The sequence below is a fragment of the Ambystoma mexicanum genome, chromosome 6p (genome assembly GCF_040938575.1).
Source record: "Ambystoma mexicanum isolate Mex_15411 chromosome 6p, UKY_AmexF1_1, whole genome shotgun sequence".
Lineage (NCBI taxonomy): Eukaryota > Metazoa > Chordata > Amphibia > Caudata > Ambystomatidae > Ambystoma > Ambystoma mexicanum.
The window spans coordinates 562174393-562202389 of record NC_090935.1 but is presented as its reverse complement, the minus strand read 5'-3'; the positions used below and the strand labels follow the sequence as shown (position 1 = coordinate 562202389).

General features: G+C 46.1%; 1 protein-coding gene across 5 annotated transcripts in view; it reads right to left on the bottom strand.

Annotated features, from left to right (window-relative positions):
• The window catches only part of MAST4 (microtubule associated serine/threonine kinase family member 4), a 2307007-nt gene that overhangs the window by 177565 nt on the left and 2101445 nt on the right, over nt 1–27997 (bottom strand). For all 5 annotated transcript variants that reach the window (XM_069627380.1, XM_069627381.1, XM_069627384.1 and 2 more), the window contains one exon: nt 6530–6738. In XM_069627380.1, the coding sequence (XP_069483481.1) occupies nt 6530–6738 (209 nt within the window). The remainder of the gene's footprint in view (nt 1–6529; nt 6739–27997) is intronic.

Here is a 27997-nt window from a genome sequence, read left to right as displayed (position 1 = left end):
GGCAGGCGGGTAGGGCTTGTGAAGGGGGCAGATCACCATAGCAACATCTACGACACAGAGTGGAGAAAGCATAGTGTGTAGGGGCAATCATGTAAGTTCCTTTGGAGAGAGGGGTGGCGCACTCCCTAACCCGCCCCCCGTCCTCCCCAATCTTGGGAGTTGGGGGCAGGGATTGAATGGTGGTTGCGGGGTCATGCTTTCCTAAAGGCATGTCGGGGTGAGACCGGGCGTTGGAGTGGCGGCGGGGGAGCCAAGGACTCTGGAATATTTACTTCATGGGATAGACCTGAGCAATAAACAATATAAGACCAAAGTCATGTGACCTGGCTGGCAACTGAAGTGCTTAATAATAGGTATAGCAAAGTGACAGAAGACAATTACCAACTAAATGGTTGAACTGCTTGTCTATTCTGCCACACAAGAAGGGACATTAAAAAAGGCATGTCCAAGAAGGATTGACAATCAAGGCTTCCCTTAATGGTTATAATTCCACAAAGCAAGGCGTTGCATTCTATTCCTGTTAAAAGGATGTTCTAAAGTCATTGTGGCTCATGACGAGTTTGCCGGTATTCAGGCGGTAAATCCTATGGCATACCAGCAAACGGAACTACTGATACCGCCACTTGGTCAGGCGGTATTACCACTGGAGGCATTACCTCTGGTAATACCACCTGATTACAAGTGGCGGTTAGCCAGTGTAAATCCCCATTTATGGAGATATTTTTGCTGTTATTACCGTAAGGTAAAACCAGCAGTTTTTGGAGCTGGAGGTAACTCCTCCACTTTACCTTCAAAAATCGCTGCGCCAGTAATACCAGCAAACTTGTAGTTTGGAGGAGCAGGAAAAATGGAGGTAAACAGTAATTCCTCCACTTTTTCCTCACACTGCCAAACTCGTAATTCGTAATGAGCCTCATTGTCTCCAATGGATAAAGTCAAAGTATTGCAATATTTCCGCAGCAAAAATAAAAAAAATACCAATTTCGTCAAAAGGTCAGCCTGATTTAGCCCTTCATGTAAATTCACACATTGTGAAAAACGTGATCCAGAAATGTTATAGAAGTGTGTGGTGATACTGAATTTGCTTCCTAAGTAATTAAATGCTGAAAACGTGATCGCTCAGCTCTTGCCTTGCTAGCATTTGAGAGCTCAACTCGCAACTGTATTCAACAGTGTTTACTCCGCCCAGCTAAACGGACTTGGTGAAGAAGGCTGGGTAGATCTTCTTAATAGGAAATGAAAAAAGACACACAGAATAAAGAAAGGAGTTACTATATGAAAGCCTACTATTTCTCTAGTGACGATCAAAGTACGTTGCTCGACCTGGACAGGTCATTTCACTAGTCCTGAGCTGGTGTTGTCTGGGTAAACCCCAGGATCTGCGATTGAAGATGAGATCCCACGCCCCTCTTAAGAATCTGTGTTTTGGGCGGTGGAGTCTGTGGTTGGCTGATTTGTTGAGTTCATTTCATGGGGGTGCTGCTGTTCGCAGGATGTTGTTTTGGTGCGTGGATGCAAGTTTGGTGGGGGATGGCCGATGTGCAAGATTTGGTCCCTGTTCTCAAGCTGTAGGATAGATTTACTGGCCCTATGACCTTGGTTTAGTGGTGTGTTGTGATGTCGGAAGTCTATTTGGGACGCTTGCATTTCTATTCTGTGCCCTTATATGCAGTCTGTTCAACTCGTGGTGCGCAAGAGGATGTTATTATAGGTTGATCTTTAGCTGGTTTAACAATTTGGTGGCTGTGCTAATGGAGGAGCTGTGTTTTGGTAGTACTTGGGGTGCTGTTGATAGGGAGGGGATGTGCTTAATTGAGTTTGTGAGGCGCTTTGCATCCTGGTGGGACAATACCAGGAAGTGTATTGGTGTTTTGGCGTTTACTGTTGGTCTCTGTCTTTTTTGTGTTGTGTGTCAGGCTGGGAAGGAATAATTTTGGCAATGACTAATCCAGGCAAGCACAGTCTGAAGGTGACTTCATAGAAGGTTAATAGAATTAACGACCCAAACAAAAGATGAAGAATTTTGGACCACCTGGATGAGTTAAAGGCGGATGTGGTCCTAATGCAAGAAATATTTTTAGTGGAGCTGCTGTGGACCAGCTCAGGAAAGGTTGGGCTGGCTCAATTTCTCATAGTCGTATTGCACAAACTCGATAGGTGTGTGCATCTTGCTGAGGAAAGGCCTACCTTTGACTGTTCTGTCCTCAAACAAGGACAACGAGGGTCAGATTATCTGTGTGACACTTATGATTCAGGATTCGATTGTTGGGGTTTGCAATATCTACACCCCAAATGGCAGAGATGGTTCCTTTTTTGGATCACTGGCACAGTTTCACCAAAGGATTGGGCAGGACAACAGTCTGCTAGGCGTTGCCTTTATTGAGACTGTGGACCCTTATGTGGATCGGAGTGTGGGTTCTGTTGCAGCTGTGGGTGGCAGGAACCACAGTTTTCTGCATGATTTGCTGGATGAGTTTGTGTTTGTGGATGCGTGGAGATTGGCCCATCCTTCTGATAAATGCAATACTTTTCACAAAGGTTGTCACAGCGTTTACTCCTGCATTGATATGCTCCTAGTTGCGGGTCAATCTACTCAAAATTGTGTTGATGCAGATGTTGATGTTACTCTCATATCTGATCATGCAACTCTTTGGATTGAAGTTTCCATGCTGTTTTTGATACCCAAACGTAACTATTGGAAAATGAACACTGGACTGTTGAACAATGTTGAAACTGTAGATAAAATGGTGAAGGAGGCAGACTTTTTAGTGGCCACAATCAGGACCAAGGAAGTGAGCATTGAGTCTACCTGGAAGGCTTTTAAGTGTTACATGAGGGGCCTGATAATTGGTCTCTCCAGCTAAAGGAATAGACTCATGGAGGAGGAAATGAGGGCATTAAAATATGACATTCAGCTTTTCGAAAGGGACAACATGTCAACCTAACCACGGAGGCGAGAGACACTTTGGTTCACAAAATAAATTGCCTGAATAAAATGCTGTCTGACAGGGTGGATAGACTACTTTTAACAAATAGTTAAAACGGCCTACCAGCGACTTATGCCTAAGTCCAAAGATGCTTTAGACGCCAACTAAGACGATGGAGTGGCTGGCTTGGGGTCGGGAGCACAGAGCGACGCTTTAGCCGCCAAAGTCTGCTGGTCGGGGGACGGACTCGCACCTACAGCTGCTTGCGTCTTAAACATTTCCAACATAAAGGTCTTAAAACTCTCCCACTTCTCCCGAGTGGTCGGTCCCGACGAGGACTTACCTCGATCCAACGTCAAGCGTTGGTGGTGCTGCTTCTTCCGCGAGGAAGACGACGAGTAATGGCTCCTGGTATGGGACTGCTTCTTGGTCTTCTTACGACGTTGGTACTTTGCCTTGGTAGGGGTGGGCTCAGTCTCGGCCTCTGAGGACCATACGAGAGACTGCGCCGGATACTTGGCGACAGGTCGACCCAATGCCAGTTTCCCAGCTCTCTCGCTCAGGGACTTCAGCTGCATCTTTTCAGACAACGCACAAGCCTCCATGTCGTGACTAGCACCCAGTCACCACAGACAGACGTCATGGGCGTCAAAGACATTTTGGCCTCGCAATTGCAGCATCGCATGAAGCCCCAAACCCTGTGGGAGGACATTGTGTTGCTTTTTTGGAGAGAAAACGTACGAAGTACGGTAAGAATGTCGAGTAAACTCGAGTTGTGTTCCCTAAGCAGCATGCAAAAAAAGGAACTGATCTGTGGGGCGTAGTGACATGCTATAAATACGACGCCTGACGTCACATCCGGGGCCGACCATCAGGAGCCTGTCAAGATGGATCGAGAGTCGAGGTCCACTACTCCCCCTGGCAAAATGCTTCCAAAGCAGCAGAGCTGGAGATGAACATCTATCATGTTGAGGAATCTGCGGGAGAATAGCAATCCATTGAAGATAAGGTTTTGTATTTCTTTTTTTTTTTTTTTTTAAGGATTTTCACCCCAGTATCTTCCAGCTGAGAGAGCTCAAAGGGTGCCAGTGGTTGTGGGGGATGCATGCATGGCAAAAGGGGTGGAGGCAAAGGCAAAGCGACTCTCAGACGTCCCTGAAGGTAATGAATAATACCAAAATTTGAAGCCAACCTGTGTCACTGAGTTCCCCTTTCTAGGGTGGTAATGACACAACAAAGCTGTCCATCATGTTTTTTTAATTTCTAAAATCTCCCTAGGGTTGTTTTCTATATTATTACTGATAACCAAAGATTTACAAACCCATGCCAATATCTTGACAATATTCTCACCATTTGAAAACACCATTCCCTTAGCAAGCAGTGTCTACACTTTTATTTTTTCTAGTAGTTTTTATTGTCACAAGCAGCTCGGCGAGGTCGATCTGACTCAGGATTTAATTACTTTGCAAAAGGAGAGAGGAAAAGGTAGTTTTCGGTGCTGGCCAACCAAGTATTATATTCATTTTAGACAAACTGGATAAATGACACGTTCTCCCTATCTCACCACCTAGATCCAAAATGTGAACAGTTGGTGGTGTATGCTTGGATTCACAATGTTCTAATAGGCTAGATGGCAACATGTCAATGACATCTCTCCCATCGATGGCTATGCTAAGGTGAGCCACAGCATTCACAGGGTCACAGCATCCAGATTTCCATACAAAGTCGACGGAGATCACTGATCAAGGAACATATGGACGTCTAGCCAATAACTTGACTAAGTGGATCAATGCTTCATCCCCAACAACAGTGCCATTACCGCCTCACTGCAAAAGAATTAAAAAAACAAATGCTAATAATGACTCAGCAACTTGCGGCTCTACAGAAGTCGTGGACTATGACTCCCATAATCATTCACCATTGAATATGCTGGCTAGTGCTGGTGGGAGTTGAAGTCCAAAACATCTGGAGATCCAAAGGATGCAAACCTGTCACACAATATCCAATCGCTAATTCCCGTGCCAAGTGCTCACAACATATGGGAATGTTTTGTAATTTACCACCGTGACTACCGCTGGCCATGTCAATCCCTGTAGCATGCTCAACAACTACCTGCCACATTTTGCTTAAATCATACGCTCTTGGGAACTCGTTGAGCTAGCTCTATCGCAAAGTAACATCAAACGGTGTGCTGTGTATATGGACTGGCAATGTTATTTCTAAGCATTCTTTTGAGTGTTTTTGACCTAATAGCCTCACATAAATGAGCAAATTTTGGAGTAAAAATGTCTTTATGTGCGTCTTCAGCCAGTTGACTTATAAGCAATTTCTGTGTAATCACATGAATTCCTTGCTCTGAAGCCCCGGCTAAAACAAGCATTCACAAATCTAACCATTTTGGCTTGTGTATAGGTATTATGCATTTGCCAACTGTTCTAGAACTCTAAGATCTGAAGCTCATAACAATTCCAATCGATAACAATTCCAATCGGCTGAGATCCTGATGTCACAGATTCTAAGGATGATGTAAACTATGTACAAGAACAGGGGAGAAATAACTATATGCAATAAACCTCACATGGTAAACTTAAACATAACAAAGGTAAAAATAGTGATAAACATCACAACAGTACACACCATTTTTCAGCTGTTCCCATCTTAAGGCGAGGTGGTACCTTTATGGCAGTGCCCGGCCTATGTCATGTCTACTCATAAACACAAACAGCCAATTCGTGTTGGTTTCAGTTTGTCTGCGTAAGTGACACTGTACATGTTCTGGTGTGGGTGCCTTGCTTGCTATACCTATAGAATCAAAGTGCACCTCACATGGCTCCATCTGAAAACCTCAAGGCTGTGGATGCCTAGCCTGCCCAGCCAGAACTTGTCACAATTTGAATTGATAAGTACTGACTTGAGAACCTCAGACTTATTGAGTTACTATTAACAGAGTCTGTATTCAAACAAAATGGGTTGTTGATTGTGGGTCTTGTTTGGCAACATATAATGTAACTCCTGGATGTTTAGGCAATGCTGGAAATGGAAACGATTCACTGTCTGATCCCATCAGCGCCTGTCCCACCCTTCCACCAATAAACATTTGCCGCTCTGAAGATTAACATTAACACCTAAAAATGTACCTAAGAGGGGACGTTTTCTAAAATGCTGTTGACGAAGTATAAAAGATGCACACACTTTGAACTTAAAAATATCTGTATTTAAATATTGCCCCTAGAGTAGAACCCTAAAAAGCTATTTCCATAAAGGACCTAGATCAGATGTTCAAGTGGCCTTGCGGCTAAGTGTCTTGCTCCTGCTCATAACGACATAGGATGAAATCCCAATTAAAGGATTCCGCCCTAAATCGATTGTTGGCCACACAAAATGCATTTTACTGGATTTCGAGAAGACTTTTTTGCCGGATCTGGCAAAATCTGGCTCAATACCAGCACTGTGTTTAGGCTACCCCTACACCCACATCCAATGGAAATTGGGCTCCCTTGATTGCAGGCCTGTCACACCCGTAAAAAAGGTGCTGGAAGAAAGGACTGCCCCCAAACCTTTCTATTCGTCAACAAAAAACAAGTAAAAAAAGCTGGCTGTACCTTCCACATATTCCATAACCATGCACAGGTGACGCCTCGTCTCGAAGGAGCAGTACATGCTGACGACAAATGGGTTCTCGGCGAAGGTCAGGATGTCTCGCTCCACGAAGGCCTGCTGAATCTGGTTCCGGAGAATCAGGTTCTGTTTGTTGATCTTCTTCATGGCAAACCTCTGCCTTGTTTGTTTATGGCGCACAAGGTAAACAGCTCTGAAAACAAGAGCAAAGAATGGAAACGGATGAAAAGATCATTCATTTTTTGGAATGGACTACATACTGTTTTATTGATATAACAGTAGATCAGGTAAAAGCGATGGCAATTAACTAATTCGTGCATAGACTTGAAGATATCTTCTTCATGCAAGTGCACAGGATTTTAGGACAGCCAATTACGTACTTTACCAACAGAAAACGCTGATGCAAATAGAGCCTTTGTGATCCATTCTAATGCAGTACATGTCAAATCCTGCTCTTCATTCCAAGGAACCCAGCTGTAAACATTCCGGTCACAAAATGTCCTACAACGCTTGCAACTTAAAATAATGCACTCAGTGGTGGAAATGGAAAAAATGTAAAGGGGGGTCCCATAAGGGCTGGGGTGGAAGGGAGTTTGGAGGAGGGGGGCGGAGTTGGCAGTTGAACTCTGGTTAAATAAAATGTTAATAATAAAAATGGTGCAATTTCTTTTGTGCTGCTTCTTTCCAAACTCCACACTGTACCCAAGATACTGTTAGAATGCATTGATTTGTTAGTACATTAAGGGATGGCTACCAGGGTAGCTCAGCAGGTTTAGAGACCGTGGCGAGATGTTATATATCACAAACTGGTTAATCGTCTGAAATTTTGCAGTTCCTTATAATAAAAAAAACAAGTGCTATAGAATTTGTTTGGCCAGAAAATGGGTTGGGCTGGTCGCTTGCTTATATTCAGGGTGGAGGCGGGGGTATTTCTGCCCCTCTAGTGAAAATCAAAAGTTGGCACTCACACCCCCACAGTTTAATTTCCTAATAACTGCTGTCAGCACAACAGAAACATTTGTGATTAAGCAGTTTGACAAGAATATACCAGCTTTAGAAATATAACCTTGTGTGGGTATTTGTGTGGTAGTCCGATAAAAAAAACACATTTCAAAGAAAACTGAATGCAAGTTTAAGCAGCATTTTTGAGTTTGAAATGAGTTCATCTATGAAAGTGTAAGATGCACATTTTCACACAGATCTTATGCAAGGTGCAATCTCCCCAGGAAACACCCATCCAGCATGCCGGATTGCGACTATTCTCCCCTGCTCAGCACAGGCCCCCGCTGGGCAGTTGCCAGCTATGACAGCTCGCTTGGGATAACAAAAGCGTCGCCCTTTGATGTGGTGTTCTCAAGCCGCTTCACCCATTGTCAGCCTGCACTGTCCCCACCCCGGGTGCCCTGAACCAGCTCCTGCAAATTGCAGCCAGTTCCCCCTACACAGGCGGCGTGGGGAGGGGTGCCTTTCAACTGTTCACTGGGTTTGCCTGCCATTGATCTCCAGGGGATGATGAGGTGAGAAATAAAGCAGTTATGACGTGGAAGAGCGCTCCTGGCGCGAATATGCAGTGTGCGGCTCTTCACCCCCACTACATACTGCAGCGAAGCAAGTGCTTTGGGTTGTTGTGCGTGTTGTTTGCCGGGTAGAGGCAAGCCAGATCCTGAGACCCGGCTAGATATTCGATGCCGGATCTTGGACACGGCAAGACCCGGCTCATTGGCCAGGGCTGAGCAGCACAGAGCATATTAGAATCACTGAGGCCCCAGCTTCACCTCGAAGATAAATCCTCGTCAGGGCTGAGGCAGGCTGGGTCCGGGAACCGGGGAGACAGCTGATGCCGGATCTCGGACCCGGCAAGAGCCAGCCCATTGACCAGCGCTGAATGTACTACAGTATTTGTCATCAATGTGCGCAAGGTAGTTCGACATTCTATGCACCCGTTGTCTCGGCCGGTCGATTTATTTCTTTGTTTTCCCCCCATCACGATAAGCCTAAACAGAAACGAATGGCACCCGCCCACTGTCTGCCTGGTGTGATTGATGTGTCAGTGTTTACGTGTTGCTTGGTAATACAGACTTGCAGTGCCTGCATGATACTGTATGGAATCCTGTGCAAGCTCCTGCCATGTGCAACAGTGATTCCAGGCGAGGGCCAGCGCATGCAGGCGATTAAAGATAAACATTGCTACCATTGATATGTATTGTTCAACATAAATATGACTCAAGTAGCAGCCAGTGTTTGATAAAGAAATAGACTTTCTATTACTACTCCATTTAAATGAATTATACACTAGGAGGCCCAGCAGTTTAGGCTACTTAACCTTAATAAGGTAACTTTGCAGTCCAACATTACGGAAAGACTGGCTGATTCCGAGGGCGCAATCTTTTTATATTTTCGGTGGCCTTGGAACGCCTTTCTCTTCATTGTCTCTTAATTGTCCAATAACGTTGGAGATGCAAAGAACATCTAGGAAACTGCAAAGCAACTCCATTTAAACTTAAGTCCACAGTCACTCCATAGGAAGCTAAATCGTATTAGCAAGACAACTGCTGTCACTATTCAGTTTCACCTTCAAAGGACATTATGAAAATGGCTGTGTGCAAATGAAGGCTTTGTCGGGGGCCGACCCATACAAAAGCCTGCAGCACGGTGACTGGGTCATTACCGTTACTCTTTTTAGGAATAAGAGTAAAACATTCCACAACTCTGTGTGATTTTCCAGTGCTTCGTATATTCACGACTGTAGTCCTAATATGGCTTTATAGACCTGTAGCGAGGGCCGTACCGGGCGTTATGGGCCCTGAAGACCGGGTTAATGGCCTGAACGAAGCGAGGGCCTTTAACGAGGTATGAGGGACTATAACGCCCGGTATGGCCCTCGCTGGAGTTCTATAAAGCTATTAAAAAACCCTCGGGGGCCGATTCTGAACAGTGCTAAAAAGCAGTATTCACTGCGCCAAATCAGTATGCCCAGGCTCAACCAGTATTTTCAAGTGGGCCTGGGCGTCCTCGTAGTGCACAACAGTGCACCTTCAGGATTGCGCCGGTTTGTCATAATGGGCGCAATCCTGAAATCTCAGCAGCATTTTTATAAAATAATGAGGTATTCGTTATTTTACAAAAATGCTGCTGAGAGCATGGGTGTATATGAACACATTCATATACACCAAAGTAAGCAGCTTCAACGTTGCAGAATACAACGTTAAAGCTGCTTGCTTTGTTGTATGTGAAAGTGTTTATATACAGTGGCGAATATGAACACCTTCATATACACTTCTGAGTGTTATTAGGAAATTGGTGGAAGGGGACGGGAGGAATTGGAACGTTATGCTACCCTGGGCTCTTTTTGTCATCTGGAAATGTCACAACCCCTGCCCTAGGCCTGGATTGCCAAGCCAGGTGGGCTACTTCTAGTATCCCCATTAGGCCCTCAAGGGCCTTGACATTTGCCCCCAGACTCTCTTGGAGTCAGTCCTGTCGCCTCAGTCCGGTCACCAACCAGACCCTCGAACAATACCTACGGTGCATGTTACACCATGAACTAAGAGACTGCAAAGATTTGTTATGGATAGCCGAGTACGCATATAACGCCTCCTTGCACTCCAGTACCGGACAAACACCATTTTATACCTTTTATGGTAGACACCCACGTACCTCAGAACTAGATATCCCAACAGATTTGAAAATGCCAGCAGTAAAAACTCTTCACACCAATATCACCAAGGCTTTCACAAAGGCCAAAGAACATCTTATTTTCGCCAAAGAAAAGCAAAAGCAATTTGCCGACCAACACCGGAAAAAGGCCCCAGACTATTAAGTAGGAGACAAGGTTTGGCTGGCTGCCAAGTTTGTACCCATTAAGGGAACCCGGACTTTTCAACCCAGGTACTTAGGACCTTGCACCATCAAGTCAATTATCAATCCAGCAGCCGTCAAACTAGATTTACCACCTAACCCACAGATTCACCCTGTGTTTCATGTGTCCCTATTTAAACCAATGCAGCCTGGTACACGGATTGGGACACCACCAAAACCCATACTTATTGACGGAGAACCAGAATTCGAAGTCAGAGGCATCTTGGATTCCAAGTACTCAAGGGGCAAGCTGTACTATCTAGTTGATTGGAAAGGATTTGGACCCCAAGATAGGTCCTGGGAACCCTGTGGAAACATTCATGCACCGCGTCTGATCAAAAAATACCATCGAAATTTCCCAACTAAGCCTGGGCCGGACAGAAGGAACATCTTGGGAGGGGCCTTAGGAGGGAGTGCTGTCACGACCCCTGCCCTAGGCCTGGATTGCCAGGCCAGGTGGGCTACTTCTAGTACCCCCATCAGGCCCTCAAGGGCCTTGACATTTGCCCCCAGACTCTCTTGGAGTCAGTCCTGGTGCCTTTGGTGCCAGGCTCATGTGCTTAAGCAGTAATCTGGGCCCATAAGGGCATTGCACAACAACATGGATGCTTCCACATGGCTCAGTTCCTGAACTGAACTATGCGGTCTAGCATTTTGGGTGTGGCAGGCCCAGAGACACCTGGGATGCCTGTAGGCTATATAAGCCACTCCCGGACTCCAGTACATGCTTCGCGTTACTGCAATCCATCAACGTGACGCTCATCGTGTTCAGCTGCATCTGCGAACCTCAGAAGAACAGCATCTGAAAAACAAAAGGACATCGTGAAAAGCAGCAGCTTACCTGTGATTCCACCGCAAGCTGCCCTCCGCTCCTGCAACCATCATCCAAGGTACACCGAGCCGCCCGGATCGTTGAATCTGTAAAAGGAGGGAAAAGGACATTAGACATTTTGCAATTGTGCCGGCAGCTTACCTCACGAGTCGTCCATCAACTAGCATCGCCTTGGGACTTCTTGCTCCAGGTGAGCACCGCAACCTATGAACAAAAGACAACAGGTTAGCAAAGGCAAGGCATCATAGCGCTGCACATACGGTCTACTTACCGCATCGAGGCGCTCTCAAGACACCATCACCTGTCGGCGAGTCCCAATTCAGCCAACGTTCCAGAGCGAACTTCCGCGCATCTAAGGAGAGAGAAAGACATTATTTAAATCCAAGAATGGCATACAGTATAACAGTAATAAGACCTACCTGAAAGACTCTAAAGGGCTTGCATCAGTGAAGTAACTAGATCGCACTCGCCCACAAAGGATAACACGCCCCTGCCAAGAAGGCAGGACGGAGAGCATGCCAAAACCTATAACAAGGTGAGGAAAGGTCCAGGGAGGGGCTGCGGGCATACGGTCTTGAACATTACCCACCTGTTTTCCAGGCAGAACTTCTCCGCTGATTATACCTGGGAGCAGCTGAGAAGGGCACCAGAGTCCCCACAGCTGGGCGGCCTCCCCGTGGATACCAGGTGAGCGTAACAGGAAACCCCTTGCCCCCCCTATACTCCTTAGGGTTCTCGCCCTTTGAGCTTTTATATGGAAGGGAACCACAGGATGTACTAGACATGTTGAGGGAAATGCAGGATTAAAGAGAAGACGCTGTATTACCCCTGTCTCAGACTGTCCAATGTCTGAAAAAGCCCATGGCAACTGTAATATCTATAGTCCGCTCCAGTTTGGCCAAGAACACTAAAAACCCCTAAATGATAAAAACACCACCTTTAGATCTTTTTCTGTGAAACAGAAGGTTTGTGTTTTGTTACCAAGTTCTGAAAACAAAATGCTGTCCAGATGGCATGGACCCTACAAGGTACTTGAGCAGACAGGTCCTTGTAACTACTGTGTCTCTTAGCCAGATAGATGGGTTGAGACCAAAATATATACCTGTTAAAAGAATCAAGGGAGGACCCGGCTGCATCCACAACTGTGGTAATGACTAGCCTTCTAACGGAAGGGCCAGAAGAGAACCACCTAATACCCCCAAGTCTTCCATTGAATCAAAAACAAGGCCTGCAAGACCTAATGGAACTATTTACAGGCGTTTTCAATCATGAGCCTGGGAGAGTGAAAGGGGTTTTTCATTATATTTGTACACCCCTAGGGAAAGTTGTCAACCTGAAATCCTTTAGAATTCCCGAGACCAGAAGGGAGATAGTCGTATAGGAGATGGAGAAGATGTTAGCCTGAGATATTACAGAACCATACCAAAGTCCTTGGTCCTCTTCAATAGTCCTTGCTGCAAGCCCAATCAATCATGAAGATTTTGCATCGATTTTTGAAAGGTAAACACGTTGTTGCAAATTGACGATTATCCCATGCCAAGGATTGATGACTTCATTGATTGATTTGGCTCTGTGGTTTACCTGTCAACGATTGATCTGACAAAGGATTATTGGCAGGTGCCATTTAATCCAAACGACAAAGGGAAAATTATCTTCTCCACCCCTGTGGGACTGTTTCAGTTCAAGGTACTACCGATTGGGCTTCATGGGGCACCCGTCACATTTCAGAGTCTCATGGATCAAATTTGGATGACAGTCATCCATAGTAAAACCTGGAACGAACACATGTACCATATTTATCAAGTAACAAGGGCCCTGAGAATGGCAGGACTTTCGGCAAACCCTAAAATGTGCCTCCTTGCCCAATCTACAGTAAGGTACTTGGGGTTCTTTGTTTGAAATGGTCTTGTACAAATCGAACAGAAAAGGTAAAGGCTGTCCAGGAAACCCTGACACCAAAGACAAAAAGAGATTTGAGAGCTTTCCTTGAGTTAGTGGGGTATAATAGATTTATTACCAATGACTTCTATTACAGCTTGCCTTACTGACAAACTTAAAAATGTTAATCCCTAAATACTTAAGTGGAATCAAGAAGATTAAGCTTGTTTTAACACCCTCAAACAGAATCTTTGTCCTAAAAGTAGCTAGCTTCACTAAGGGGTTTATATTACAAACTGACAAATCCCAGATTGGGTTAGTGGCAGTTCCCTCCCAGGAATATAACGGCATTGAACATCCTATTTTTTTATTAGCCGAAAACTCTTCCCACCAAGAGAAACTATGCCACAATTGAACATGAGGCCCTGGCTATAAAATGGGCTGTCTTACTTACGGCACTACTTTGCAGGCAGGAGGTTCCGGTTAATAACTGATCACACCCGCTTAACGTGGATCAGTCCCTAGAAAGTCACAAATGCCAGAATGATGTGCTGGTTTTTAGACCTACAGCCCTATTGTTTTATTAGTACCCGGCGAGAGACAATCTGAATGCAACAAGCATTCTGATAGGCTCTCACCAGGTCCCTACCCGGCCGGGAATCCCTCCGTCGAGATTCCACAGCCTTTGTCCCCGGCGGGGGAACGTGTCAACCCCTCAGCCAATGAGGAGGCTCGAAGTGGGGCCATCCCCGCTCCAAGCCTTCCCACGGCTCAGAGGCTGCTTTTGCCGCCGGGGACTCGGGTACGTTTTTATTTTTATTTTTTTAATTCCTTTCCCTCCCTCCCACCCGCCCCCCCCAACTTACCTTCTTGGTTCTGCATCCCCGGCGAGAGAAGCCTCCAGCCGTGTGGAGACTCGGCGCGGGGCCATCCCCGCTCTGAGTCTCCCACGGCTGGGGGAGGTGCAGACCCATATATATATAATTTAATTATACAGACAATATGCAATAGCTAAATAGAAATAAATGATAACAATGGAAAATGTGTAGTACAAAATGTAAGTTTAAAATACAAATAAAAATCGTTACACCTCAAAACCTCATGTGTTTAATAGAAATTGGGGGTTGAAAAAGCCTCCAGCTACGCCACGCCTGCTGCGCCTACCGCCCCTCCCACATTTACTTTTCGGCCCACTATAGCCATCATGTAAGGTACTTTCGGCCCTCTGTCAAAATCAGTTGTGCACCCCTGATCTAGACGGTTAAAGGCACCCACACATCTTATGTATTAGTTTTGAGTTCTAAAATCTGGTTCCCCTGTAACCTATGAACCAGTGAGTCCCCCATCCTGCATGGTACACTGCACGGTTTTTACTGTTACCTGTCTGGTACTTGGTTCACTGTAACCACGAACCACCTACAGGCTGTCCTATTTGCGCCAATTGCTTCATGCAACAGCGCCACGATGCCCGTGGGCTGCTTTGTGTGCTTTATAAATGTAAAAAAATAAATAAACGTTGATTTTGGGTTCATAGACTTCACATTTCTATGGCTAGAAAACCTTTACTGTAAATGTGTTTTTCCCCACCGATTCATGTTGCATTGTATATTTAATTCTTAGATATTTTTTATTTCATTTTCCTCATTTGTACTTGCAGGGCTACCCTACTGTGTGTTCGGTGCAGAAAACGTATGCGTTTTCATTTCACTTTATGTTTTTCATTTAGTTCTCTCCCTCTGACCCATCTGCCCATCTACAGCATGTTGGGTGCAGCAGACCATCTTGTAAGCGTAAAATGTTTACTTTCGCTATAGGTTTTTCATTTAATTTTGTCCCGAATGTGCATGACTGAACAGGCGTGGTTTTGAGGGCTGCAGATGTTTTTGTGGTATATTTTTCATTCAGTTTTCTCCATCTGTACTTAATGCTTGAGCAGGGCAGCACATTGCATATTGGGGTGAGGGGGCGGGCAATAATCTTGTGACTTTTGAGTAAAACATTTTATTTCATGGAACATTTTTCATTTTGTTTTTTCCCTGACAACCTCCATCTTGCGAAATTGCCCAAGAACCCGCTGAGACCTACGTGTGAATCCCTAAAACTAACCACCAAATAAACACAGTTGGAACTCCTCCAGTCTCCTGCATGGTTATTTGTTGCAGGCCACGTCACTAAACATTTTCAATAATGTTTTGGGGTATGAAAAGGCTGATAAAAAGTCACCAGAATAGTAATGAGGTTTTTTAAATCGGGCCACATCACTTGCATGCCAGATTCGGTGACTTTTCATGGACAAAATCATGCTTTCAAATTTGTGTGGAATGTGCCTGCTTTAACTTGTGACATATATAGTCCTTTCACTGTAGTTGTACAAAGCCGGAAACATTTAGAAAATCTGATCAGCCAAACTCAAAATATTCACTAACAAAATTCAGCCATAATGCCCATATGTGCAGAGTAATCACAGAAGGACAAAAGAATCTACAGCCCCCAAGACGTACACACAAAAAATCCCGCCTATTCAGCCGGCGCAGAAGGTTCAGAGAGACAAAACGAAATGAAAAATATTCTATATTCAGCGGAACACACAAGACGATCCAATGCACCCAATACACAGTAGGACCACCATACATGTCCTGTAGGTTCGGAGGGACAAAACAGGATACACAATCTATGGCAAAATGAAAACATATCATGAAACACATGAGATGATCCACCACACCCAACACAAGCCTCTCAATCTACATCACATACATAGCATACACCACCCTCTTAAAAACAGAAATCAGTGGGATTTTCTATTTCAAAGTTAAGGTTGCTATAAGTCTACACATTTTCGGTAAGGTTTAACCTATTATTAAACACTAAATACAATAGAAAACAAACATTGTTGGAACCTTAACTTATCCCCACAAATAAATCAAACAATTAAGATCAGCACATGTGCACATCTTTACAACAGTCACCAACATGCCAAAATACAAAGCAAACATACGATACATTTTGTTTAATAACCATGCAACCAGGTAATAGGCTTTCTCAGATTTTATAAAAAATGTGTTGGACAACTCTTGCATCAGATGAGTGAGTTGGCCAGTCTAAGATGGACCCCAAATCTTGCCTTGACCTCCAAGTAGGATCCCCCTTCCTAGCTCAGGCCCTTCCATCCCCAAAGGAGTATCACGGAACACTAGTGCAAGGTAACCCCTATTGTCGATAGCTGTCCTTGCTCTAAAGGGAGGCCCTCAGTCTCTTAGTGTTCTTTATAGACCAATGATCTTTAAGTAAAACGAACATGTTACGTTTACTGAAATGCAGTTTTTCAAAATAAAGACAACTAGTAACAGTGTAACAAATTCATGGGATGGTGTGAAGTGGCAGCGTGAAATGTGGATGACAAATCACATCGGCAGGAGCAAAGGTAAGACAAATGCATGTTTTGCTAAAACATGGGCCAACCTTTGATCTCGGGTTACTCTGCTCCTTCAGCATTGACTGTCAAGCATGGCACAGGGGTTTGAGTATCTCCCAGGCACTGACTAAGAGATTGAGCATGCTGAGAGTAGAAGACCGTTTCAGCATGGGGTTGTGCAGCTTAGAAGATGTAGCCTCCCATTTAGACTGTCTCAACAACACCAAATCTCAGTCCACAAATTCTGTGCATGGAAGACACAAGTTGATTTCCTCTTGGCCTGTGTAGCCATTAAAGAGAGACTGCTTTTCCCCACTGCTCCACACGTGGACATACAAACTTGTAAAGACAGAGAGCTGGCCAATAGGCAGTAAGCGAAAGGTTACAAAGCTAAATTAGTGATAGATCTGCTAATATGCAACAAAACATGTCTCAATCTCACGTGCTGTCTGACAACAGGGATTTCAGAAATGCATTTTTTGCAGAGGATATGCCATTATGCTGATCGGACAAACTATAAGTGTCACATGGTGACAGGGTTTGTGAAAGGGCTATTAAGCAGAAACTTCAAGGTAGCAAGTCATTCGTATAGGACAGGGTTCCACCACCTTTGGTTCTCCAGATGTTTTGCACTACAAATCCCAGCACAAATCCCAGCACTCTTAGCTAGCACAGTTGATGGTAAGGGTTCATGGGAGTTGTAGTGCAAGACATTTGGAAAGCCACAGGTTGCAGACCCACGGTATAGGGGAAGACGCGGGTGGCGGTTGTGGCTAGCAAAGGGCATAGTGGCAAGTTTGACCAGAAGCAATGACAGCAGTTCTATGATTACAGTGGTTAATAAAAAATTATTGCCAATAGTGTGCTTTTTTTTGGAGAAGACATGTTCATCCATGGACATTTTAAGTTAATGGCAACAAATTATCATCAAATTGTGCCCAATTATCTACAAATAGAAGGATAGCAGAAAAAGAAAAGAAAGAAACAATAGAGAGGAAGCACACAAATTATAAGTTACTCACCGAAGTGACTAACGTACTCCTAGTCCATAGTCCCCTTATCTCCATACTGTATGGCCGCCCTTCGCTAGGGACAGGAGACAGTACCTTTTTTACCAGAATAATCATCTTCCCGTTTAAATTTAGATGCGCGCGTGGGCACGGCTCTGGGAGCATGCGCTCCGCTGAATCCGCCTACCAACGCCACTCCTCAGTCCACTTTGGTGCGTCGACAATGTTAACATTGCCTAACGACACCAATTCTATTAGGGGGAGGATGGTGGGACATATGGACAAAAGGGACTATGAACTAGGAGTACGTTAGTCACTACGGTGAATAACTTATAATTACTCCTACGTCCCCTCCCCTTTCCTCTATACTGTATGGGTGAGTACAACTGAATGCAGCCCCAGGGTGGAGGTGCTCTCTTAAGAAATCAAGTTTCTTAACACTGCCTGCCCGAATGCCGCGTCCGACTTGGAGCTGGCATCCAAGCAGTAGTGCTTGCAGAAGTCCAAAGGCATAGCCCATGTAACCCCCTTACTGATAACCTGCCACGGGACATGCCTCTGGAAAGCAACGGCCGTGGTTTTAGCCCCGATTGTGTGGGAATGCATATTCGTTGGAAGAGGTTTGTGCTGCCCCCTTATACGCCTCCTTGATGGCTGTAACCATCCACCTTGCTATGGAAGACTTGGAGGGCTGACAGCCGGGCTTTGACCCACCGAATGTGACAAAGAGAGCTTCTGATTTGCGGAAGCTCTTGGTCCTGTCCAGGTAGTATCTCAGCGCACGCCTGACGTCCAGAGAGTGCAATACCCTCTGAGCATCATCCTTGGGGTCTGCAAAGAACGTTGGCAGCACTATCTCCTCATTTACGTGAAAAGAGGAGACCACCTTAGTAAGAATGAGGGGTGAGTTTGAAGCACCACCTTGTCCTTATCAAAAGTCGTATAAAACTCTGAAGCCACCAGCGCCTGGATTTCACTGATCCGGCATGCTGAAGTAAGGCCCACCAGGAGGGCTGTCTTAATGGCGACTAGTCTGTTGTCCGCGGAGGCCATAGGGCGCCCAAGACCATGTTGAGGTCCCACACTGAGTGTGGTGTCCTGATGGGCGGTTAAAACCTGGTCCGGCCTGCAAAGTGTCTTAACCACCGGATCAGCGGATGAAAATACCTCCTCCTCAGAGTTCCTGCATGCTCCGAGCACCCCCTAGTGTGCAAGGTGCGCAGTGAAGGATAGCACGTCATCCAACGTGCAGGTCAACGGATCAACCTTCTTTGATTCCGCCCAGTGACAAAACCTAGTCCACTTGCTTTTGTACTGGCTCCTGGTAGCATCACTGCTAGCTCCCTGTGTAATGTCTAGGTTAGCTTGCGACAGATGTAGATGCCTCAGTGTGACCTTTTCAGGAACCACGCAGTGAGGGCTAACTTCTGGGGGGCGGGGTGGATGACCGTGCCTCCCTGCTGAGATAGGTGTGCTGAGCCCAGCGGAAGGTGCAACGGGGCCCGATCCGACGGGCTGAGTACCATGGTCTTGCTGGCCGTCCATGGAGCTATCAGGATGATACAGAGGTGCCGGGCCTCCTGGATCTTGCAGATTACCCTGTGGACTGGGGGGGGGGGGTCGGAAGGAAGTCATACGCATCCATGTTGTTCCACTGGATCTGCATTGTCCAGAGAGCCCCTGCCCTGTCCCTGCCAGGACACAAACTGGGGGCACCACCTTTTGTACCAGGTGGTGAAGAGATCAACCTGAGGGTGACCCCACCTGTCAAAGATCCCCTGAAGGACCTGTTGGTCCAACTGCCATTCGCAGTTGTCCGCACCCAGCCTGCTGAGCCTGTCTGCCTCCAGATTGGAGGCAGACAGGCTCCACCGGGAGGTGCACTGCTGCCAGGTGCATGTCGCTCACCAGAGCCAACTCCCAAATGTCGACTGCTAGAGTGCAGAGGGGAGGAGACCTGGTGCCACCCGGCTTGTTTATGTAATACATGCTGGTTGAGCGGTTTGAATGAGGATCGCCTTGCCGCTGATCATCGGGAGGAAGTCTTTGAGAGCGTGGACACTGTAGCTGCCCAAGGTAGCTCACCATACCTCTAGGGATGAGTCTGTGGTGATGGTGACCTGAGGTGCTGGTTGACGGAAGGGCCTGACTAACCGCAGGTTGTTGTCCATGCCCCACCAGACTAGGTCCTGGTGGAGATGATGTGGGATGCTGACAAGCTCCACCTAGGAACCTTTCTCCTGGCTCCAGGAGGCTGTGAAGTGCAACTGCAATCGTCTCATCTTGAGCCTCGTATGCGGCACTGCGAGGAGAAATGCCCCCATGATGCCCAGGAGGTGTTGGTACTGCTCTGCTGAGAAAATGCCGCTTGGCATTCTTGATGGCTGCGATCTTGTCTGCTGACAGGAAAATCCTCTCTGAGCTTGTATCCCAGATAAGGCCCAGGAAGGTTAGACTGTGCGTGGGCTCCAACTGTGATTTCCTCAGAATGATGGAAAATCCCAGCTCATGTAGTGTATTCATGAGGGCGGAGGCATTGTGTTGAACTGCCTCCGGAGACCTTGCCCTGACGAGCCAGTCGTCTAGGTATGGGTAGACGTGGTGACCCTGAGCCCTGAGCAGGGCTGCCACCGCATTTCATCTGTCTTGTAAAGACCCTTGGGGCCGAATCGAGGACAAATGGTAGAACCTTGTATTGGAAATGAAAGCCCATGATCCTGAACCTCAGGAAGGACTGGTGGGGCTGTCAGATCGGGACCTGTAGATAGGCATCCTTCAGATCCAGGAAGCACATCCAGTCTCCTGCACACAATGTGTCTGCTATAAGTACTTGTGGATCGGAAAAGCTGTGTCATGCTTTCCTGCCCTCTGAGGGGGACTGGAAAAAGCCCTTGTGAGCCACCTTGTGCTGCATGCGTCTGTGCTGGCTCGGGGATCTGTCTGGTTGTCTGGGCCGTCTCTCCAGGAAGCCCTTGAAGCCCCCGAAGGAACAACCCTTGTCCGAGCCCTGGTGCGCTTGGCTATATACCTTGGGGTGGACTTAGTGAGGATTGATAAGGATTTAGCAGTCTGGGAACTGTTCTTCTTATCTAGTTCCTCATCTGTTGTAGAATGGAATAGAACGCCCCCCTCGAAAGGCGAGTCCAGAATATGCGCCTGGACATCAGGGTTGAACTTGGTCGACCTGAGCCAAGCCGTCCTTCTTATGTCGGTTGCTATGCATATGGCCCGCCCTGAGGTATCAATGTGAGCCACAATGGACTCCATTATATTCTTCACCACTATTTTGGCTTCGGTGATCCCAGCTTTGAAGCGTGCCTGGCTCTGTACCGGAAGCTCAGGAAGGTAGTCAGCGATCTCTCGCCATAGTCTCTAGTTGACTTCCCCCAGCATGGCATTCCCATTGGAATGGTGCTGATGGAGAGTAGCATTGGAATAGATCTTCTTTCCATACGCCTCCAGGATCTTCTCCTTACCCAGGAGTGCAAAGGCTGATGTAGCCGAGTAAGAGGGGTCCCCTTTCATCTCCCTAAACTTGGTGTCCAGACGCCTGTTGGTAGGCTGTGTAGAATGTGGCTTGAGCCATAATTTCTCGGCAAGTACCACCACATCCTTCTGCATTGGGATTCCCGTTCTAGGAGTGGCCCATTACCCACTCCTCTGGTTGTTCCACCTGTGGCTGTGGGATCCCCAAATACTCTGCCAGGCCGGCCAGCAGCTCGTGAAAGTCCTTGGCTGACAATGGCGTGTCGGGGTCCTCCTCCTCATCGGTGTCCACCAATGTGTGTTCCTGATCTGGTGCAGCTAGAGGAGTGGTGGGCGCAGGTAGCTATGGCGTACTGATAGTTGCCGGGGGCTGTTGCGTCAGGGGAAATGGGGCTGCAGTGACAGGCATGGGAGCTGGTGTGGTAGTGACTGGAGTGGGCAGCTGGGGCAGCGTTGGAACCGGAGGAGCTGGACTCAAGTACGTGTGCTGGTACTATGACCTGTTAGGTCCCTCCCACTCATGTCCTTCCTGGGGAAGGAGTTGCCTTTGTGGGATGCGGAAGAGAACAGTGCACCTACCTTGGGCCTGGTTTTCTCTTTTAGGAACGCCTTTAGGTCCTCTTGAGGCGATTTCCCGAAGAGCTCTCGCCACCTGGCTAATCTGTTCTTGAGGGCGCACGGTGTAAGTGCATCACACGTGGTACAGCCTTCCTTGCTTTGTTCGGGGCCAAGGCAGCAGAGGCAAAGGGCGTCGGGGTCGGATTTAGGGAAGGGACCCTTACAGGCTGGACAGCTGCTGAAACCCGCCGTCGTCAATATGCACCAGGGAGAAGCGTGGTGCCAGAAGCCAGAGCGGTACCCGATTGAAAAATAAAAAAAGACAAAAAGTACTTCTCTGGGGAAGAGCACGTGGAATTACTAAGCCGCAGGGGCTCTGGTGAAAGCGTTCCGTTCCGGTCGACGCAGAAATGAGGACTGAGGTGTGGCACCGGTGGGCAGAGTCAGGGAAGCGCATGCTCCCAGGGCCGCGCCCCCACGCGCATCTAAATTTAAAGGGGAAGATGAGTTTTTCTGGTCAAAAAGGTTCCGTCTCCAGTCCCTAGTGAGGGATGCCCATACAGTAAGGAGGAAAGGGGATGGGACATAGGAGTATATAGGTGTACAGGTGCTGAGAGATGTCTCAAGCTGTGCCTTAAGCCTGAAGACCTGGCACTGCAATGAGATCGCATTTGAATGTTCCTTTTTTGTCAACTTAATTGATCAAGATTGTAGAGGATTGTTGTGCCAATTAGTCTCTTATTTTGTATTTCATTCACAAAAGCTGGTCGTCTAGCAGGTGTGTTATGTATGGACATTTGAAGTGTTGCTTCTACAAGGTTCCGCTCTCTTCAAACATCTCCCTTTCCACCTTGAGGAGCAGCCATGTTGGGTTTTGTAATTATGAGCAACAAAGCTCATTACACAGAGATTAGGATAAAGGTGTACGCTCACTTCATGTGCTGACCGAAAAAATACATCTCTTCGAATATGTAATATTCGAATCTCGGTGTAGATATTCTGGGGATCTTGCCCATAGGTTTTATGGAGTAAACTAAAGACTTTAATAATCAACACTCGGGCATCTGATATGATATGATATGATTTGGCATTTGTAACGCACCTATACACAAGTGTTTCAAGGCGCGACGAGGCAGTGGGGGGACAAGGGGAGACGGACAACCATTCTACTAGGCCCGGTGTCATTCAGATCGCGCACGTGCAAGGGTAGAGGGGAAGGGAAAAGTGCAAGGGGAAAGGGAGAGGGGAAAGTGCAGTACAGGGTTAGTAGAATACAATATAAATAAGTAAGGGCCAGCTGGTGGCAAGTGCAAGGTAAGTGCAGGGAGGGGGGGCTGTAGGGATACATAGACAGTCCCGCAGTGCAGGGGTTGCCAGGGAGGCAGTGCAGGGAAGAGTGGCTGGGCCAAGGACCGAGATCGGTGAGTGGCCCAGTTGCAGATTTAGTGCAGGTTCAGTGAGTTTAGCAGGGGATAGGGAGAGAGAAGGCAGAGGCGAATAGGAAGGTTTTGAGGTGCTTCCCGAACCGGTGATGGTTCTCCTCAAGTTTCAGGGAGGCAGGAAGGCTGTTCCAGAGGGAGGCCCCTGCTGCGGAGAGAGATCTACCCCAACTCGTTGCTTGGAGAAGCAGCTGACCCTGAAGGAGTTGGAGGCGGATGAGCGAAGAGCTCGAGAAGGAAGATATTTAGGAAGAGAGAGTTGAAGGTATTTTGGCCCAAGGCCCCAGAAGGCCTTGTGGACGATGCAGAGGGTTTTGAACTTAATCCTCACAGGCACTGGGAGCCAGTGTAGTGATTTCAGTCCTGGAGAAATACGGTCCCTGGGCTTGAGGCCAAGGACAAGTCTTGCAGTCCTGTTCTGGATGAGTTGCAAAGGGCGGAGAGTAGAGGCAGGCAGATTTAGATAGAGGCTGTTACAGTAGTCCAGCTTCGAGAGAACCAGGGCTCTAGAGACAGTGAGCTTCTGGGGGAAGGAGAGGAAAGGAAAGGAAGGATACCTCTGAGGAGGTGTAGCTGGTAGTGTGACTTCTTAGAGACGTCAGAGATGTGAGGAGAGAAGGAGAGTGTGGAGTCGAAGATGACCCTGAGGTTTTTTGCCTTGCAGGTAGGAGCAGGAAGAGGGTCAAGAGAGGCTGGCCAGAGGGCTGCAGGGAAGGAGGGAGTGGACGTGCCGATGAGTAGAATCTCCTTCTTACTGTCATTAACGCAGAGGTCGTTGGCGGCACACCATTCATGGATAGCAGACAGACAGTCAGAGATGAGGGAAGGGAAGATCTGCAATGAAGGGCACTAGCCAGCAAGCAAACTCGCATTCCTATGGGACCTGCAGAGATGTTTGTGTCCTTAGACCCGCTACATCTCACTCTAGATCAGTTATTTGGTTGAACCCTATAGTTTCGGACAAGCAGAGGATAATTTATTTGTTCCTGCTCGTCTGCCACTTCACAGAGGAGTTGGAGTAAAGAGAGGAAACATCCGATAGAGTTCTAAATCAATATCTACATTACGTGTAGGCTTCACCGTTTGGTTCAAGCTCTTCACCAGCGCAGACTCTGACTTCATTATTATAAAGCTGCGATGACTAGAGGCAAAACAAGAGGACGTGTTTGTGACGGAACTATCGTCACATGTGGAAGGGAGGGTAACAATTCAGTTACGCAATCTACAATTATAACTGAACCCATTAGACAACAGAAGGAACACATAAAAATAAATTAAAAAAACACGGCACCACTACTTCACCTTATGAAATCCCCGTTCACCAGCCAGCATATGCCAATGGAAACTCACTAAAATTTGTCAACCAAACATGAACCAAACGCTGTCTTTTACCAAGCCCAGTCCAAGCACCCAGAAGGCACTGTCCACACCCATGGGAGTTACCGCTATGCATTCACGTTTCCGCAGAACGAAACGCCTTTGCATCACGGAAAAAGAAGAACGTGAGAAACACACTAAAACAAGACGTGGCTGTGCACTGCAAATTAGTATTTGTGAATTAGTTTTACCTTTTTCCCCATGTTCCCTCTTCGCTGGCTGGCAACTTATAAATTGAATTCAAATCCCCAGTGCGGTGTCTATCTCATTTAGAAAACATAACTTTAATGACTCCATAAATTAGTTTACTTTGCAAACTACAAAGAAGAGTAATGCAAAGCCATTCATTTATACTTTTAGTGAACCAATAATTTACATTTTAATCAAAAATATGGAAAGGCCAATACATATATAATTATGTATGCACATCCGTTATTTTAATATGCCGGCAATATCACTGCTTGCTCAGAATGTCAATGCCATTAGAACATTTCATATCTTGATAGACTTTGAAAAATAATTCTTTCAACCCAGAGTGGGGACATTAGAAAATAATGCAGATTACCCATAATTAATTGGTCATATTTCCTCGTAATCCTACAGGTACTAAAGCATGAGAAGTATCACTGACATTTTATCTAAGTCACACACTAAACAAAAACCATAAAAGTGACTACGCTGCAGGGGGGCACGGGTGGTTTAAATACTGTGCGCCTCAAGAAAGGACATCACTACATGAAAACTGACCACTCCAAAGTTGGACCATTGCTTTTCTATTTTTTATCGACAGCAAATGCACTAAGTAGTGAACAAGTGAAGCACATGTTACGAGGTGGAAAAACGCAACTCGGAGACCTGACCAATAGACGGTTTTGCGAACTTGTAAACCTTTGCACTTTCACAGGATATTGCGTGAACATGCTAGAGGTTTAGCAGTCAAAAGTGTGTGAATCGAATCTACATGCACAGAGAACCTGTGCTTTGTGTTCAGAACCGTTTGCGAAGGCAATAAAGAGTCAAAGTCCATTATGTCTAAGAGTGTACATGTTAGTATGGGTTCACTATGATTTTACGGCAAACACATTTTTTTCAATGGATTTTTTACCGAAAAAAATCGTACAAAACATATCACATTTTTTTAAAAATTATTTTTGGTCACCACTTCAAAACCCTCTTTTCCCTATGTTTTTAACTCCAACACCCTCCCCACCCGTTGTAACCCCGTACCCCGAAATATATATTTTAAAAAAATGTTTTGGTAAAATCACAGGATTTGAGTAGTCCATGCGCTTAAGGCAGATGCAGATTAATTGTAGGTTCCTATTCGGGACAGGTGGAGGCCCTTTAATGCTCAACAGAAATCATAAAGCAAAGCAAATGAGGGACATACGAACTGGCAAGGAACCTGGAGCTAATCAGAGTACTGTTTCGCTGTAGGAAGTCGCACATTAAACCAGCATCCCGCTTTCTGGTGGTATTTCACAGGTAGCCCCAAAATACCAAGTAAAAAGGGGGGTTCACACAGATCAGTGGAAATGAGTAAAGAAAGGGGCCTCCAGTAGACGGGGAGGACCGGTACATGGCACAGGCATTACTAAAGTAGCCTATGGCTTTCTCTGCAGGAGCAGCTTTCGGGCTATAGTAGCACTAGAGTGCTTTTGAGCCATACCTGCTATGACAGGGAGGTTCCTGGAATTTCACAGTTGCCCGATAGGATTTCTACTATGCCCCAGGCTAGTGCAATATGGTTAACTCATGTGATGGTGCGGAAGGACAGTTTCCAAAATAACCAGGGAGGGGAGAGCAGTTTCGGTGGAATGGCCAAAATAACCATTAAATGGGACAAGAGAAATATAAAAGTGAAAGACAAGGTGGCACACAAGATGAGCTCTTAACTAATGTGAGTGTATCAACCAAACTCAAACAATAGGTATATTTAAACCAATCAATCCAATATTTTCTTAGTTGATTCAAGTGTTAAATTTATTTTCCAAAACAGGGTCATATGTGACTTTAAACAGCCAACAAATTTTACAAACTTATAAGCAAGTTTACAATGCTACTTGTGAACAATGGCAGGAATTCGCCCCTTCTCCCCTGGGGGCGTGGGGGGGCCTTGACCCTGTGGGGCTGCGTAGGTGAGCCCGCTCTGAAATACCCTCCCCTAGGGATAGAGGCAAGCAGCAAGCAGCACCTCACCAGAAAAGACTCCCTCTGTGGGGACAAGGACTCCCATTCCTGTGAGGAACTCCCTAAAGATTCTCCTAAAGTTACTCTTAAAACATGCACCGCAATGACTTATCCAAAGAAGGAACCAATATGTGTTATTGTGGAGCTGAAATTGTATCTATCCCTTTAAGTGAAGAACTTTATTCTACAGAGACAAAAAAGATAACTAACGAAGATGAAGGACTTCAAGAGGTCACAAGAGAGCCGGAGAAAGGAAGCTAAGCTGCTGAAGGACGATAGTGACGTCTCCTCTGCAAGGGGAGGAGATTGGGAATTTATGAGAGCCCGGGAGTTTCAAACAGGCTTTCGAGCCGGAGTCGAGGAAGCAGACGCAAGGCGCCCGATCTAGTGGGGGAGAAAATGAAACAGTAAGCAGTGGCGTGGCAACAGAAAGCCAGTGGTAGACCAGAGGTCCTATCAATCACACTTATACCGCTACGTGGATGATACCACAAACAAAACAGCACTGGAAATACCAAGCACCCGTCAGAAAGGACGGAAGAGGAAAAGGCTGTAGAGAAATGTACTCAAACTAAATGGAAACCCATTGACGTTATCCCTGAGAGAATCAGGTAATGTGAAAAGCGGGAGACCCGGGGAGGAGATGGCAAATCATTATATGGACATTTATACTCGTCCTAGTCAAAATGAGAACATACCATTGAGAAGAAGAGAAGTGAATGAAAGTCATTATATAACCAGTCATACTCGTCGCAGTCCATAAAATGGGACTATATCAATAAGAGGAGTGAAAGATCGTTATTAGAGAGAGTACTCATGCTCGTCACAGTCGAGATAACAAATACAGTAGTGAGAACAAGAGAAGAAAAGGGGAATCGTTATGAAACTGTTCCTACTTTTTTCAGTAAAGATATGGGGAGTGAAAAATCAAGGGACAAAGAGGTGGATGTAAAAACCCTCTGAGAATAATCAGACTTATAATGTCACTGTAAGGAAAGCATCCTCTTTCAGGGAAAGCAACATATGAGAGTAAAACTGTAGAGTAAGGATAAAAGAACTTATGTTTTAAAGGCTATATGCCCGACAGAGATTAAAACCCTTGAATCAAATAGGAGAAAAAGAAACAACCCATAATCACAAAAAGGTTGGATAATCCTACCCTGGAAAGAGGGAAGGATAAACATTGGAAATAGAATCAAAGAAGAAAGTAATCAACAAATAGTAGACACTGGCAAGAGAAGAGATATCAGTACTAAATCAAGACAGCCACATGCTGAGAAGAACAAGAAAATCACTAAAGTGATACAAGAACGGTGTGAACTAATTAAAGAAGTAACAAATAACTACTTGAAGATTAGTTAGTGAACATAATTTAGCAAGAGGTGAGAACACAGGAAAGAGAGACATTCTCC